General features: G+C 39.6%; 1 protein-coding gene across 1 annotated transcript in view; it reads left to right on the top strand.

Moving 5' to 3' along the window:
- Positions 1-333: 333 nt before the first annotated feature.
- Positions 334-17,699, top strand: part of ppid (peptidylprolyl isomerase D) — a 35,749-nt gene continuing 18,383 nt past the window's right edge. Inside the window, exons 1-4 of the mRNA XM_069926239.1 lie at positions 334-487; positions 9,797-9,937; positions 10,061-10,167; positions 17,261-17,449. Coding sequence (XP_069782340.1) covers positions 403-487; positions 9,797-9,937; positions 10,061-10,167; positions 17,261-17,449 — 522 coding nt within the window. The 5' untranslated portion in view covers positions 334-402. The remainder of the gene's footprint in view (positions 488-9,796; positions 9,938-10,060; positions 10,168-17,260; positions 17,450-17,699) is intronic.

Raw genomic sequence — 17,699 nt, 5'->3', positions numbered from 1 at the left:
AATGAAGGAATAAACTTAATCTTCATGGGAAAAGATGGCAGATCTTATTGAAGTCACTGAATGATGATGTCCATCTCTGCAGAAGGTGGTAAGGAAACTGAATATTCACTTTCATTTATACCCTCATGACACCCAGGAACATCAACTACATTTAATCGAAAACACTCTGAAATACTGCACCACCCTGCTTAATTTAAGTACTTCTCGGACCTCACGCAGTTCGCGGTCCCGCTTTGAAGCCGTATGCAGCGCGAGAGCGGATGTTCGGTTGACCGAGAGCGGATGTTCGGTTGATCGCGAGCGGATGTTCGGTTGATCGAGAGCGGATGTTCGGTTGATCGCGAGCGGAAGTGGGTTGTGCGCTTGCTCCGGTCAGTGTGCGTTGGGCTGTCGCGGTGCGGAATGGCTCACCCTTCTCCCCAAACCAAGCCCGCTAATGCGACGAACCCGCGGGTCTTTCTGGACGTAGCCGTGGCGGGCGTTTCAGGTAGGGATTGGGTCGCCGTGACCTGGATGGCGGCGGTCGGGTCGCAACGGGGGCCTCTCCGCCGTTTCTCTCATGCTGCGCCTCGCAACTCTGAAGAGCAAACGGTTCTGGGAACGTCAGGTCTTTAAGAAGTTGATGCTTTAAATTGACGGCAAGTCAGGGGAGAGACCATGGGTTAAAGTTTCAAGTCGTCAGAACTCGATAAAAAGCAGAAAGAAATAGGAGGGACCGCTAACTCCCATGCTGGAGTTAAACGGCAAAAAAGCCACGATAGAGAGAATGCCAGTGTAAAATGAATGAAGGAACACTGATAATTTTGGAGGAAATGTAAACGAGAGCCATTAGGCCAAGTTGGAAGATGAAATACAGTTTTGTGAGTGTGTTTAATTTACTTGGAACTGTTTATCAAGTTCAGAATGGAAAAAATAGGATAATAATTGACAGAACTGCAGAAGTAAATCACAAAAATCTGTAGGCACTGTGGTTGAAGTAAAAAATACAAAATGCAGGAGAAGCTCAGCAGGTCAAACGGTGTCCTTGACTTAACTGACGTTTGTTACATCAAGGACACTGTTTGACCAGCTGAACTTCTCCAACATTTTGGGTTTTGACACATCTGCAGATGTTGAAAGCTTAAGCAATCTGGATGGATTGAGCAGGTCGAGTAACATCCATGGAGAGGAATGGACTTTTTGTTGGGACTCTTTACCAATAAAGAGCACTGTCTGGAGATGTTCAGCAATCACCCGATCCAATTAAGTTGGTTAGGAATGCCCAGTGTTAGATTTAACCACATTTGTCCAGGTTTGCCTAAAGAGACCATAGCATAAACCATGAATATTGTATATTGGTTTGAAAAATGTCAAAATAGATTTTTGGCAGAAAAAAGGAAGTTAAGGACAAGTATTGCATCTTGGGCTGTTCTGTCGAAAGCTGCTTTGGGAAGAGGGATGGATATTGGTGGACATGAAGGAGTGAATTGGGGTGACCTGAGGTACCAGCCCAAAGATCCCTGAATGTGGTGCACAGGTGGATAAGGTGATTAAGGTGAGTTGTGGGGAACTTGCCTTCATTGGCTGTGGCATTGAATATGAGCTGAGGTATTAGTTTTACAAAATGTTGGCAATACTATTATTAAGAAAAATAATTTTAATTCTAGTCTACATACTACAGGAAATGTGTGATTGAGTAGGATTGGTTACAAAGATATTCCAGATTATTGCCTGGATTGCAGCATTAAGATAAAAAGGAGAGACTGGATAGGCTGTCTTAGTTCTGAAGCAGAGGAGGTTAGGGTGAGGGGAAACCTGAGAGAGATGTATCAGATTAAGAGGGGCATAGGTGGAGTAAATAGAATCTTTTTCCTGTGTTTGGAGGGGGCATGCACTTTCATGGTATTTAAGAAGAATTCAAGGTCTTGAATTGCGAAGGGACTGTGGACCATGTGGAGATAAATGTGGTTTCTTTAAGTGGTATGAAATGGTGTGCCGAAGGACCTGCTTCTGTGTTGCACATCTCTATGATCCTTTAGTTTGGAATAGAGAAGAAGGTGGGAGAGAATTTGTATTTGATTCTCGTATCATTGAAAAAGGTAGAATAGGATCTTTTTGACAAAAGGAATTTTTTAAAGTTGTAAATGTGGAAAAAAAATAAAATGCTGGGAACACTCAGCAGGTCAGTCAGTACTTTCCATTCCCATTGTTTCCAATCTCTTTCTTTATCCTGGAAGTGCTGTGACCAGATTGCAAAAGAGTGGAATGTGTGTGGGTGAGAGGAAGTGTAGTTGGTTGGTATGGATGAGGAGAGGAAAACCTGTTGCTTCTGAGAGTGGGATCAAAAGAAAGCCCAGAGTGGTTAACAAGTTCTACTGAATGTATGACAGGATAAAGGAGAACACTGCACAGATCAAGGTCAAAATATCCACTGTAGAATTCTAGTTTGATAAACTGTCCCTGTGAATTAATCGTTGATCATAAGATTAGGGTTTTGCTATCTGCAGTCTGCCAAATGTTATCGAAAAACACTTCTGTTTTTCTGTTGGATGGAGCTGGGATACTGTGCTCAAGTGTAATATCCATTTCCCAACGAGAATTTTAATATTGAAACACAAGCTGCAGATGCTAGAATATTGAGTGAAGCTGCAGCATCCATGGATAGAAATGACCAGTCAATGTTTCAGGTCAGGACTCTTTATCGCGACTGAGAATTTTGGTGTGATGGATGAAATAAAAGTAAAATTGATCTTAATTTCAACAAATTTGGAGAATCAATGAAAGTTTACACTGGATTGAGAAATGTTCAAATTTAGAATATGTATGATTTCAGGGAATAAGACCACATAATATTTTACTGACATTTTTGCTTAAATCTCGAGTTCAACTTTTAGGGTTTGAGCATAAATCTACATTTCACTTCGTTAATGAGAAATTTTCAGATGATGTCAACTTGTATGCTTTTTAGATTTTTTTTTAAGGTTTATTCTTTTCAGATAATTAAACACAAATAGCTGACAATTAGACATTTACTATTTCTAATATGAAATATTTATGACTTGAGATACAACAGCCTCTGGGCAGGAAAATGTAGTTAATTGTTCCTGCTCCTAATTCCCAGAAATAGTTAAATATTTTAGATAATTGAAAGTGTGTTGCTTTTCACACTAGCAAAACAGTTTTAATGTTAATGTTAAACTATTTTAAATTGAATTGTTTGTTGTATTCAGAATCTTAATGTTCTTAACTCCTGCTTAAAACAGTGTGTCACAATAATTCAGTCAGATGGGATTGTACCCTGTATCAGAAAATGATGGGCTAAGCAGATGTATTTGAGGTGCTTGCATGAAAAATGGGGGGAGTGCTTGAGCTAGCATTGGAGCTGTGATCTTGTGGTGGAATAGGCTCAAGCCCCATTGATTGATCCTGTACTTCCTACGTTCTTACTGTTGTTGGCTCAGAATACTAGAAGGAACCATTTAGAAGCTGTCACATTTCTGGAAGAAACTGAACAATTTATTTGTTTTTGGTTTGATTCCTATCTTGTACTTTTGAAAGGAAGACATATTTTTGAGGTTTGAAAAGAACATGCATCATTTCAGATCTAAATTCATCCACACTGCATCACCACTGGTGGCAAGCTTGCTCAAATCCACAGAGTTTGAATAAGTCTTTACTGACACTCCAGAAGCAAAGAGATGTTTTGGATGGATTTAAAAAAAAAATCCCATGACACCATTTTGTTGTGGAGAAAGATTCCAATCAAATGTCATGCTAATGCATCATTTGGAAACTTCCTGTGTGAAAATTAGGCGCAAAAGTTAGTCATCTGATCCTTAAAAACCTGCTCTGCTTGATAAAGGTCACAACAGGTTTTCCTGTGCTCTCATTGTAACTCTAGATTCCCTTAATATCTACAAACATATAAATTTCTGTTTTGAATGAACTGATGATTGAACCACACAACCTATGGGGTGAGATATCCAAAGATTCATTACTTTCTGAGTGAGGGAATTGTTCCTCACATTGGTATTAAATGGTCTACTCCTAATTCTGAGATCAAAATTGCTGGTTCTAGACTGTCAGGGAAAGCAATTTTCCATGCATCCACCTTAAGAAATAGTGTGTCTCAAAAATAATCCTGGCTTGCTGAGTTCCTTCAGCTTCTCAATTTTTTTTTTTGCTTAAGATTCCAGCATTTGCAGTTTTTGTCTGCTTCCATTCTGTATTTTTTTTTCGAAGACTGCAGGCAAACTATTTCTAAAGGAAGAATTTGCAGGTTCAAGGGAAAGAGTTGGGAACTGACCAAAGAATCATGAAGTATTTAATTTCCTTTTCATTTCATTGAATAAATTGTTTAATCAGCAGGTTGATTCCAGATTGAGATTTCTAGGCACTAGATCACTAGAGATTTCCAGAAGGTGTTTTATAAGCTGCCGCACAAGAGACTTAACAATAAGTACAGATGAGTGGAGTCAGGGGAAGTATATTGGCATGGATTGAGGATTGGTTAACTGATAGAAGGCAGAAAGTCGAGATAAATGAGTGTTTTTCTGATTGACAGATAATGGTAAGTGAGGTGCCACAGGGGTCGGTGCTGGGCCTGCAGGTGTTTACATTGATGATTTGAAAGAGAGACCAAGTTTGCAGATGAGACTAAATTGAATGGAAAAACAAATTGTACCGAGGATGTGGAGAGGCTGCAGAAGGCTATAGTTAAGATGGGTGAAAGGGCAAAGGCCTGGCAGATGGAGTACACCATTAGTAAATGTGAGGTCATCCACTTTGGTAGCAAAAATAGAAGAGCAGATTATTATTTAAATGGTCAAAAACTGCAGCATGTTGTTGTGCAGAAGGACTTGGGAGTGCTTATGCATGAATCCCAAAATGTTGGGTTGCAGGTACAACAGGTTATTAAGAAGGCAAATGTAATGTTGACCTTCATCGCTAGAGGAATTGAATTCAACAGGAGGGAGGTCATGCTGCAACTTCTAGGTACTGGTGAGGCCACACCTGGAGTACTGTGCAATTCTGGTCTCTGAAGCAGCAGCCGAAGGGCAGGATTTCATGATTAAATCACCTCCGTGATTCCGGCTGACCATGCATCCTGGGGTCTGCACTAAGATGGCGCCAGACACCCTTTGGCTCGGGGTCAAAGTTAGCAGATTGGGGAATGCGTCGTGAGTGTTGTGACGTCACTTCTAGTATTGGGTTGGCCAAACCGGAAGTGACATAAATGTCGTCTGTAAAACTGATTGAACTAGTTTTTTTGCTGACCACAACTTGAGTCAGATGTTTTATTTGCAGCTCTATCGCTTAAGGTGCCACATTGGTGACCCTGACGGTTCAGATATCTCTGAACCCTACACAATGACAGATTAATCAGCAATGAGTGCCGTTGTCATTAAATTGTCAGTTTTCTGGCCCCTCAGACCACCTGCGTGGTTCATCCAAGTGGAGGCACAATTCCACCTCCACAATATTATCACTGAAACTACAAAGTGTCGGCCACTAAAATCGAGCTGTTCTGTGCGACCCTCCAGCAGAAGGTCAGTATGAGACGTTCAAGGCTCATCTCCTCTGAACTTTTTCAATGACCGAGCTGGAAAGAGGAATGCGCTTCCTCCACCTAGATGAACTCGGAAACTGGTCCCTCTCTCCGAGCTGATGACAGATGCTAGTGCTAGCTGACGGACATTCCCAAATGTCTGATGTTCAAAGTCACCTTTTTAAGTCACCTTGTTCCTTTGTGACACGGATTTTTCTGAACCTCATGCGGTAGCAGCTGAGGCAGACAGACTATACAGGGTTTCCAAGCCCTCTGTCCTGTCAGTCCAACAGATAGCCACAACCAACAGAGCAACCACCTGGTCCATCTCGCAACTGCCCAAAAACCCAGACAAATAGAGGGACCCAAAGACCATCAACGAGACGGTTGGTGTTTCTACCACAGAAGTTGGGACCACCACGTTCATTGTTACGTCCATCCATGTACCTACTCAGCCAACCATCAAGGAAATGGCGCAGCCAGTAATGGCTGTAACAGTTGGCGAACACACAGGCCTCTTCTGCGCCGTCAACCAAATCTCCAGATGAAGATTTTTGGTCAACACAGGAGCTGAATGCAGCATCCTGCCTTCAAACGGGAAACACGGGCAAGGCAGATAAACCTCCTCGCAGCAAACGGAACGTCTATATCCAGCTAGGCACTAGGTCAGTCTGTTTCATACTGGGGGACTTGGCTTACCGGTGGGATTTCGCTATTGCAGCCGTGTGCCAACCAGTCCTAGGGCAGACTTCCTAAGGGCCAATAACCTAGTTGATGTGTGTGGCCGCCAGCTGGTCCATGCCTTCACTTTCCAGACATGCCCACTCTCGGCTTATACGTGACCAGCCCTGTGCATACAAACCCAAGCTACAGACAAATTTGCGAGGATGCTAACTGAATTCCCCGAAATCCTCACACCGGAATTTCATTCGAACACCCCTTCACAAAGGGTCCAACATTTTGTGAAGACTGAGGGACCGCCCATTCACGCCAAGGTGAGATGCCGTCTTACCAACCATCTACAACAGGCCAAAGGTGAATTTAAAACCATGGAGGAGCTGGGCATCGTCAGATGTTCTGACAGCCCCTGGTCGTTGCCCCTACATATGGTCCCTAAAGCTAGTGGGGATTGGCGTCCATGCGGCAACCACCGGAGGCTGAACAGTGAGACAGTACCAGATCATTACCCAATGCTGCACATTCAGGATTTCGTTGCAAACCTACATGCGAAACGGCCCTTTTCCAAAGTAGACCTCGTGAAGGGCTACCACCAAATCCCCGTACACCCAGATGATGTATCAAAAGTGGCCATTATAACCTCATTCAGACTTAATTAATTCCTAAGGATGCCATCTGGTTTGAAAAATGTGGCTCAAACTTTCCAACACCCAATGGACGCAGTTTCCAGAGACCTTCCCTTTGTTTTCATGTACCTGGACGATATCCTAGTGGCCAGCACTACGGAGGAAGAGCACGTCCAGCACCTCAGTCAGGAAGCTCTGAGATTCAGTCTTACTGTCAACTCGACCAAGTGTTAATTCAGTAAGGATACTATTGACTTCCTCAGGCACAGAGTCACATCCACTGGAGTAGTCCCATTGCCAACTAAAGTAGCAAAGTAGCATCAAAGGATTGCAAGAGTTTTTGGGCATGGTGAACTTCTACCATTGTTTTGTGTGCCCGCAGCTACCAAGGTATGACACCCACTTTTCCACCTCATGATGGGCAAACAAAAGCTGTTGACTTGGACGCCCGAGGCAGAGACAGCATTCCGGGAAGTTAAGGAGGTGCTAGCCAAAGCAATCATGTTAGCACACCCATGCATGGACACCCCATTGGCACTGACATCGGACACCTCCAACACAGCAGTGGGAGCAGTCCTAGAATAGTGAGTCAATGGCCACTGGCAGCCACTCGCCTTTTTCAGCTGCCATCTATGGCCCCCAGATCGTAAATACAGCACCTTCAATCGGGAACTGTTGCGCTTTATCTGGCTGTGAAGCACTTACGCCATTTCCTAGAGGGATAGCAGTTCATTGCATTTACTGACCATAAACCCCTCACTTTCACTCCATCTAAAATTCAGACCCATAGACAGCGAGGCAATAGCGACATGTCTTTCATTTTAGAATTAATCTCTAACATTTGACGTCTCAGAGAAAAACAATGTCGTTATGTTGTTGCAGATGCCCTCTCCAGACCCAAGATCAGCTCCATTATTGGCGGCCTAGACTTGAAAGCATTGGTCACGGCCCAGCAGGAGGACATGGAAGTGCAAGATTCCAGACCGCAATAACAGGACTCCAGCTACAAGAAATCAAAACTGGCCCAGAGAGAACCACACTGCTCTGTAACTCGTCCACAGGAAAAGTCCAACCTGTAGTACCAACAGTGTGGCCAAAAGACTTTTTGACCAGGTACACGGGCTGTCACACCTGTCAATACGGACAACAATCAAACTTATGGCATTCAAATTTGTCTGGCATGGATTAAAAATAACAAGTCACCCAGTGGGCAAAGACCTGCCTGTCTTGTCACTCAATCAAGGTCCACAAACACACCAGAATTTTCCCCCAGCCACCTAGAGGTTCCAACACACATGCATTGGTATCGTATCACGCAGCCACAGATATATCCTCATCATGTTGACCAATTCACCCCTGGCTGGAAGCCACACCCATGGTCGATATAACAACCGAAACGTGTGCCAGAACTTTCCTATCTACCAGGGTAGCACAGTTTGAGGTACTTGTGCATATTACCTCCAACAGAGGCACACAGTTGGGCACTGTGGGACACCTTGTCACACCTCTGCAGTATTCTACTCCATTTCACCACGGCCTACCACCCACAATCCAATGGACTAGTGGAACGTTTTCACAGACACCTGAAACAGGCCATGCGTGCACGACTCACTGGACCGCAGTGGCTGGACGTGCTATCCTGGGTGATGCTGGGGATACGGATGGCTCCAAAGGATAACTTGAAAGCTTTGTCAGCTTACTTAGTTCCAGCATCGCCCGTCAGTACCAACTCCACAGCATTGGATGAGCAGCAGCAAGGGACGTTAGCACCAATCCCACCCACAAGATGTGGCTCAGCACCGTCACATGTACCAGCAGGCTTAGACTCGCGGACTTTGTGTTCGTCCGCCGAGTCTATAAGGGGAACACAGCATCCCTACATCGGTCCATACAAAGTGCTGAAAAACCAACAGATCCACCCTGCTTTTCGACATTGAGAGCAAAGACCAACTTTATACCAAGGACCGACTCAAAATCGCCCATATAGACACAGCCAAACCAGAGCCTTTCCCTTCTCCATGTTGCCCTGGTCGGCCTCCCATACAATGGGAGACTCAGATTATTGTGTCAGGGTGATGATTCTGGGGGCGGGGGTACTGTAGCAGCAATCAAGGGGCAGGACTTCATGATGGAATTGCCCCCATGATCCCGGCCGACTATGTGTCTCGGGGGTCTGCACTAAGATGGCGCCAGACCCCCTTCGGCTCGGAGTCAAAGTCAGTAGATTGGGGAATGCGTCGTGAGTGTTGTGACATCACTTCTGGTTTTGGGATGGCCGAACCGGAAGTGACATAAACGTTACTTGTAATACTGATTAAACTAGTTTTTGTACTGACCACATCTCAAGTAGGACATTTTATTTGCAGCTCTTTCGTTTTGGGTTAGGGTAAGGCACCATAGTCTCCATACTTGTGGAAGGATATACTGCCCTTAGAAGCAGTCCAGAGGAGGTCCACCAGGTTGATCCTGGAGATAAGGGGGTTAACCTATGAGGGGAGACTAAATCGCCTGGGATTATACTCACTCTAATTCAGAAGAATGAGGGGAGATCTTAGCGAAACATATAAAATCATGAAAGGGATGGATGAGATAGAGGCAGGAAAATGGTTTTCACTGATAGGTGAGACCAGAACTAGGGGACACAGCCTCAAGATTCAGGGGAGGAGATTTAAGATGGAGATGAGCAAAAACTTTTTCCCAGAGAGTAGTGAATCTGTGGAATTGTCTGCCCAGGAAAGCAGTTGAGGCTACTTCATTAAACATATTTAAGGTTCAGTTAGATTTTTAACATAAGAAAGGAATTAAGGGATATGGGGGAAAAGGCAGGTAGGTGGAGTTGAGTCAATGATCAGATCAGCCATGATCTTGTTGAATGGCAGAGCAGGCTCGACAGGCCAGATGGCCTACTTCTGCTCCTATTTCTTATGTTCTTATTCTGAAATCTACAGTATCTTTACTGTTGCAGTTGGACGGATAATTTTGGAGCTGTTTGCAGATGTTTGTCCGAAAACAGCTGAGAATTTTCGAGCATTATGCACTGGCGAGAAGGGAATTGGGCCAACCACTGGTAAACCTCTGCACTTCAAAGGCTGTCCTTTCCATAGGAGTAAGTCTGTTTGTGTACTTGTCCACTGTAAATGTATGTGATGATTTTTTTCTTTGAACAAAATTGTTTTTAAAAACTGAATAATTAAAGAAAACTAGAGTAATTATTTGTAATCCTTTTCAGTTATCAAGAATTTTATGATCCAAGGAGGAGATTTTTCCAATCAGAATGGAACTGGAGGAGAAAGTATCTATGGAGAGAAATTTGAAGATGAAAACTTTAATTACAAGGTTTCAAAAAAAAAATGAGTGTGTTATGAACATATCTATTGGCTGGAATAGTAACTGAATTGTTGATAACAGAAAATGTAGATGTATGATTTTCTGCAGAGTATGTAACAGCTGAGGAACTTTATAAGTTGTGTGAACCATGCTTGTATAATTGTGCTTGGTGTGAAAAATGCCACCTTCAGCATTGACATAGAGCATGTGACTCTGCAAGAGTTTTTTTGTATCTCATTCAGATATCTAGACAGCAAAAATTTTGCTCATTTATATTAGTAATTACAGTCATAAAGCTGAACAGATGTACAAAAGAACTATCATTAGTTGTAAATGAAAATGGAATATCGTATTTTTGTTTATATGTCTAATGAATACTCAGCAGTGATACTATTTTTTATTTACAAATTTTAAACCACAATAATAATTACATTCAATTCAAACTTTATTTCAAAAAGTTATATATGTGGTATATAAAGACCCAACTTCCCCCCAAAGAGAGAAAAAAGAAAAGAGAAAATAGAAAAAGAAGTACTGGAGAACACCAAGGGAATAGGGCATTTATATCATAAAGTCTAATATTGGAGGTTACCAAGAAATGACGTCTTCAGAGAGTTTATTAAACATACAAACCAACATTTTGTAAATGAGTGTCATATTTTTCAAAATACATGATATTTACTTCATAAATTAAGTCATCTTCTCAAGTGGTATACTGAAGTCCTGCATCCCATCTATCCATGCTTAAATCTGTATCTGACTTCCATGCTGTACATATCCTATAAACTGCTAAAGAAATTTGTTCGATTTGATACATAGTTAGTTTAGGTCTTATAACCTTAATTTCACTCAATGAAAATAACATTGGATTCTTTGGGAACTTAATCTTCATAATTCATTCCAAGAAGTTCCAGACTTCCAACCAAAAATATTTATCACATCCAAGTAGAATGCAAAAAAGATCCAATCTCATGCCCACACTAAAGCATAAATCTGATAATGCACGATTCAATCTGTTTAGTTTTTGTGGAGTCAAATGCAAAAAATTCTATTGAACTAACCTATACCTAATGTTTATCATTTTTATCATTTTTCTTACTTAATTCCATCCAGTCTTTCTCATCTATTTGTCTGTTTAGATCCACTTCCCATCTTAATCTCGATTTACGCACTTCTATTTTGGGGGCTTTCCTTTGATGTAAATTATATATTACAGAAATAAATTTACTTACATTACTATAATGAATCAATAATTCTAATTCACTCCAGTTAGATATCATCAAACTCGGACCAATTTTATCAATCAAAAATATCTTAACTTGATAATAGCAAAGAAAAATATTATTAGGCACATTAAATTTATTCTTCATTTGTTCAAATGCTATAAATCTTCCAGCTTCAAAACAATCGTCTATCCTCTCAATACCCATATGCATCTAAGTCCTCAAAAATTGGTTATCTAGAAGGAAGTCACATGATGGAGTAGTGGCCGGTCGGGTTGAACCAGCCCTCTCCAGAAAAAAAGTTTGGAAAAGACAAGGCTCAACAATTACAAAACTCAAGAAATAGAAGATAAAGTTACAGAGAAGATCAAGAAGATGGCACACAAGAAAAAGTAAGAACAACGGGGAAAAAAAAAAGAAAAATCACCGGAGAAGAAAGAAGAAAGCCATACCTGCACGAAGGAGCAGGGAGCTGCAGTGGTGAAGAGCAGCCAATCTCTGAGGTTGGGGAGTGCCCTGCGAAGTCGCGATCTCCCGACCAGTGGACTCCAAAAATGGTTCTCGGAGCCAAACAAAAGTACACAACTGCGTGATCAAAGGAAAAAGTGAACATCGGCAGGAAGGGGGCTCAGCCAAGGATCGGGAAGTTAAAATACAAACAGCTGAGGGATGCCCGGCATCAGAGCACTCAGCTGGAGGATAAAAACAACGGAGAAAGAAGGAGCGAAGAGCCGAATGAGGGAGAACGACAGCGGGGTGACCGACAACAAGAGGATCAACAGCAGGAGGCCAGACAGACAGACAGCCCATGAAAGGAAGACCAACAGCAAGAGGAGGCCAGACAAAGACATAGAAGTAATTCATCAGGAAAAACACAGATACAAAGAAGAGAAGAAGACACAAACACAGATACAGAAGAAGACTAAGATCTTCACCGGGAAATAGAAGTAAAACAGATGGACAGAATATAGATAAAGCCTTTTTTGAAGTACAAATGAGATCATTAAAAGAATGGTTATCATTAGAATTTAGTGCAATTAAAAGAAAAATGAAAGGAGCAGAAGACAAAATGCAAAGTTTAGAACTGGTCATGACAGAAATAGGGAAAAGAGTAGAAAATGTGGAGGAGTGGTAAATGGCTGTAGAATTGGAAGTAAATGATTTAAGAGAAAAATTGGAAGAAAGTGACAAAAAAATTAGAGGTACAAGAGTTGTTATCTCAGAAAATTGATATTTTGGAAAACTATAGTAGGTGAAACACAACATAAAAATAGTGGGCCTGAAGGAGGATGAAGGCGCAGACATGAAGGAATTTATAAAAGGATAGATCCCGAAGGTTTTAGAAACAACAAAATTACATGAAGAACTGGAAATAGAAAGGGCACACAGAGCACTAGTACTGAAACTGCAGACACCTCAAAAACCAAGATCCATCTTAGTAAAATTTTTAAGATGCATGTCAAGAGAAAATATACTGGACGGGCAAGGAACAAAGTTAGAGAAGATAATAAGCCGTTGGAATATAAGGGACAAAAAATATTTTTTTACCCAGACATAAGTTTTGAACTCTTAAAGAAGAGTGAAAATGATTTTATGGGAAAAAAAGGTTATAAATTTATGTTAAGACATCCAGCCATACTTAAAATATTTATACCTGGGGAGCAAAACACTGTTATCGGATCCGGAGGAAGCGCAAGAATTCGCAGAGCATTTAAAGGACAGAAGAAGAGATGTAACAAGAAAGAAGACTAGCGATAAAGTATATATAAAGATGTAAAAATAATGTTTATGTAAAGAAATAAAGATAGAAAAGAGAAGGGAAGGAGGGGGTGGGGGAAAGAGAGCTTTGTTATATGTATAAAAAAAAGTGTTCTGGGGGTAGAGAATAACCGTTACTGCAAAATCAGTTGACGCTTGCGAGCAAGATCGCAAACCAAATGGAAAGGGGAGTTGTGGTTGCCCGACAAGGGATAGGGGGAAACTCAGGGGGGGGGGGGGAGAGTGCATTTTTGGGGTTAAGGTGTTATTGGGTGTGGGAAATGTTGGAGTATTTTATGTTTTAAATGTGTTGTCATGCATTGAGTTTTAAAAAGGGAAAACTAAAAGATAAAAAGGGGGATGGAGGTGGCGAGATGGTGTAAATAAGATATAAGATGGCCACGTTGAACTATATGACTATAAACATTAATGGAATACATAACCTAATTAAAAGGAAGAGGCTACTAAATTTACTGAAGCAAGAAAAAATAGATATAGCATTTGTGCAGAAAACGTACCTAACTGAAGTGGAACATAACAAATTAAAGAGAGACTAGGTAGAATATGTAGCGGCAGCATCATATCATTCAAAAGTTAGAGATGTAGCCATATTAGTTAACAAAAATGTACCAATTAAAACAGGAGGAAATAATAGATCCAGCAGGGAGGTATGTAATGATAAAGTGTCAGATATACTCAGAATCTTGGAATTTGCTCAATATATATGCACCTAACGAGGAGGATCAAAAGTTTACGCAGGATATATTTTTTTGAAGATTGCAGACACACAAGGAAATATATTGATAGGAGGGGATTTTAACCTTAATTTGGATCCATTGTTGGATAAAACTGGACAAAAGACTAGCAAAAATAATATAATAGCCAAATTTATGGTTAAATCAATGCAGGAAATGAAACTTATGGTTATATGGAGGAGACAGCACCCAAAAGAGAAGGAATATTCATATTATTCGAGTAGGCATAAAACATACTCAAGGATTGATATGTTTTTGTTGTCGGCCCATATTCAAGGGAGAGTTAGGAAAATTGAGTATAAAGCTAGACTACTTTCAGATCATTCACCCCTGTTATTAGCAATAGAACTGGAGGACATCCCACCAGGAACATATAGATGGAGGTTAAACTCCATGCTACTTAAAAGGCAGGAATTTAGAGAATTTATTGAACGCCAAATTAAAACATATTTTGAAATAAACAGAATCGGTGAAAGATAAATTTATACTATTGAATGCAATGAAAGCCTTCATTAGAAGGAAGATAATAAGTTATGCAACGAAGATGAAAAAGGACTACAATCAGGAAATAGAGCAGCTGGATAGGGAGATAGTAAGTACAGAGAAGGAACTAGTAAAAAGGGATGATATAACGAAAAGGAGAGAATTGGCAGGCAAAAAAAATAAAAAATGAAACATTACAAACGTACAAGGTGGAGAAAAACATAATGAAAACAAAGCAAAAGTATTACGAATTGGGAGAAAAAACACAAAATATTGGCCTGGCAACTTAAAGCAGAACAAGTTAAAAGAACTGTATTGGCATCAAGGAAAAAGGACAAACAAATCACATATAACCCAACAGAGATTAATGAGAACTTTAAGGAATTTTATGAACAATTATACCAAACAGAATGAGGGGCAAGATGATAAAATAGAAGAGTTTTTAGATAAAATTGAACTGCTGAAATTGCAAGAAGAGGAACAAAACAAACTGATAAAACCATTTGAAATAGAAGTAGTACAGGATATATTAAAAAAGCTGCTGAACAATAAAACACCAGGAGAGGATGGATTTCCAATGGAATTTTATCAAGCATTTAAAGAGTTATTAATTCTTCCTCTCCTGGAAGTAATGAATCAAGTAGAAGAAACTCAAAACTTGCCAGACTCGTAAGACAGCAATAATTACAGTAATACCAAAGAAGGGGAAGGATCCATTAACACCAGCATCATATAGACCAATATCTCTACTTAATTCAGATTATAAGCTAATAGTGAAATTATTAGCATACAGATTGGCCGATTGTGTACCAAAAATAGTAAAACAAGATCAAACTGGATTTATTAAGAAAAGACGAACAGCGGATAATGTCTGTAAATTTATTAATCTAATTCATGTAGCTCATGGAAATAAAAAACCAAAGGTGGCTGTTGCCTTAGACGCAGAAAAAGCCTTTGACAGGGTAGAGTGAAACTACTTATTTAAGGTATTACAGAAGTTCAATCTGCCAGTAAAATATATTAATTGGATTAAAATATTATATAATGGACCGTTGGCAAAGGTAGTAGTAAATGGATATGTATCGAAACAATTCAAATTGAGTAGATCAACTAGGCAGGGATGTCCATTATATCCCCGCCCCCCCCCCTCATTGTTCGCCTTAGCAATAGAACCATTGGCAGAGCTGATAAGAATAGAAAACAAAATAAAAGGGTTAAAAATAAAGGAGGGGTATAAAATCAGTTTATTTGCAGATGACATCATAGTATACATAACAGAACCAGAGATGTCAATAAAAGAATTATATAAGTAATTGAAGGAATATGGAGAAATATCGGGGTACAAGATCAACACAAATAAAAGTGAAGTGATGCCAATGAGTAATGTGGATTACACAGAACTTTAAAAAGAATCACCATTTAAATGGGAAGCACAAGCAATCTGATATCTAGAAATCAGGTTAGACAATAACTTAAGCCACTTGTACAAACTAAATTATCAGCCACTAATAAAGAAAGTGCAGGAAGACTTAGAACATTGGAAAGAACTACCGCTAACGTTGATAGGGAAGGTGAACTGCATTACAATAAATATCTTCCCAAGGATACAATACTTATTTCAATCGTTGCCAATTCCCTTAACAGAGAAATTCTTTAATGAACTAAAGAGAAAAATAAGGAAATTCTTGTGGAAAGGGAGGAAACTGAGGATAGCATTAGATAAATTAACAGAGAGGTATAACCAAGGTGGTTTGCAGTTATCAAACTTTAAAAATTATCATAGAGCTGCACAATTAAGGTATTTATCAGATTTTTACCAGATGAGGGAAAAACCAGACTAGACTGAGATAGAACTAGATAAAATAGGGGAGAAGGTACCGGAACATATACTTTATAAGTGGGATGAAAAGTTGGTGCAATATCAAAGCTCACCAGTATTGCATCATTTACTTAATACATGGAAGAAGATCCACTTAGAAAGGAAAAAAACCTATTACCAAATACCAAAATTATTATTGATGCAAAATCCACAAATCCCTTTTACAATAGATAACCTTTCCTTTAGAGAATGGGAGAGAAAAGGAATCAAAAGAATATGTATTCCATTGGAAAAAATAACATAATTTAAAAAATAAAGTCACATTGTTCGAACAAATTTGGGAACCATACATGGAACATAACAGAGAGCGCTTGCCTTGGACCTCCATCCCCTAAAATGATAAGAAGACAAAACTATTTGATTTAATGTATAATAGTAGATTACACATTTTTCTGGTTTGTTTTTCCTTTGTGTGAAGACATTGTTTTATGGTTTTATTGTATATGTTGAATATTTATTGGTCTTCGAGGGGGGAAGGGGGGGAAAGTGCCATTGTGTATATTTAATGAGAAACATTTGTAGATATTTTGATTGTTATAGTTCACAGTGTGAAAAATAAAAAATTATATAAAAAAAATTGGTTATAGAAAATGGAATGTCTATTTTGACAAAGGGGCATTTTTTGCGAAACTAAACCTTTCCTACCTATTTCATAATCTTTTTCCATAATTCAATCAAGTGTATCAGAATAGATGTTTCCCTACTTCCTACCCACGATTTAGAATTCCATTTATAGATAAGATTCTGTAGATTTATTTCTCCTATTTTACTTAGTTCTAAATTAATTTGGCAATCATAATTTCGTCAATGTAACTTATGAACAAATTTAATGAAAATATAAAGACAAAGTCATGTTCAATTTTAATTTAGTATGCACCTCTGTGGTACGTTTAAGTTATGTTGCAATTTGTATTGTTTTCTTGAATTTTGATGATATATTTTTGAATATGAATTTGGTGATATCTGTTCACCATGCAAGTTACTGTTTTTTTTAAACTCTGCAGCATGATCAGGTGGGATTGCTCAGCATGGCCAATGCAGGGCCAAATACCAATGGTTCTCAATTTTTCATCATAACTGTGCCAACTCCTCACCTGGACAACAAACATGTGGTTTTTGGTCAAACGCTGAAGGGATTGGGAGTGGTAAAGATGCTGGAAAACATCGAAGTGAAATCTGAGAAGCCTGTAAAGGTGAGAAGAAAGTAACAGCAAAATAAAACAGGTTCAAATATAACAAATAGGATTCTTGATTATCAGTATTTCGTGTAAGTTTGAAAATAATTTTTTTTACTCCTTTTGAAGTTTCAAATTTTACTACTAATTTTGAACAGAATGGTTTACGTTGGTTGCTAAAACATTCCAGAGTTTAGTAAATAGAGATTTAATGTGGAGATTCATTCAGCAATCACATTTTCTTAGTCTTCAGTGACCAATGCTGAGG

Source organism: Narcine bancroftii, chromosome 3 (assembly GCF_036971445.1).
Source record: "Narcine bancroftii isolate sNarBan1 chromosome 3, sNarBan1.hap1, whole genome shotgun sequence".
NCBI lineage: Eukaryota > Metazoa > Chordata > Chondrichthyes > Torpediniformes > Narcinidae > Narcine > Narcine bancroftii.
This window is presented reverse-complemented; position numbering and strand designations above follow the sequence as displayed.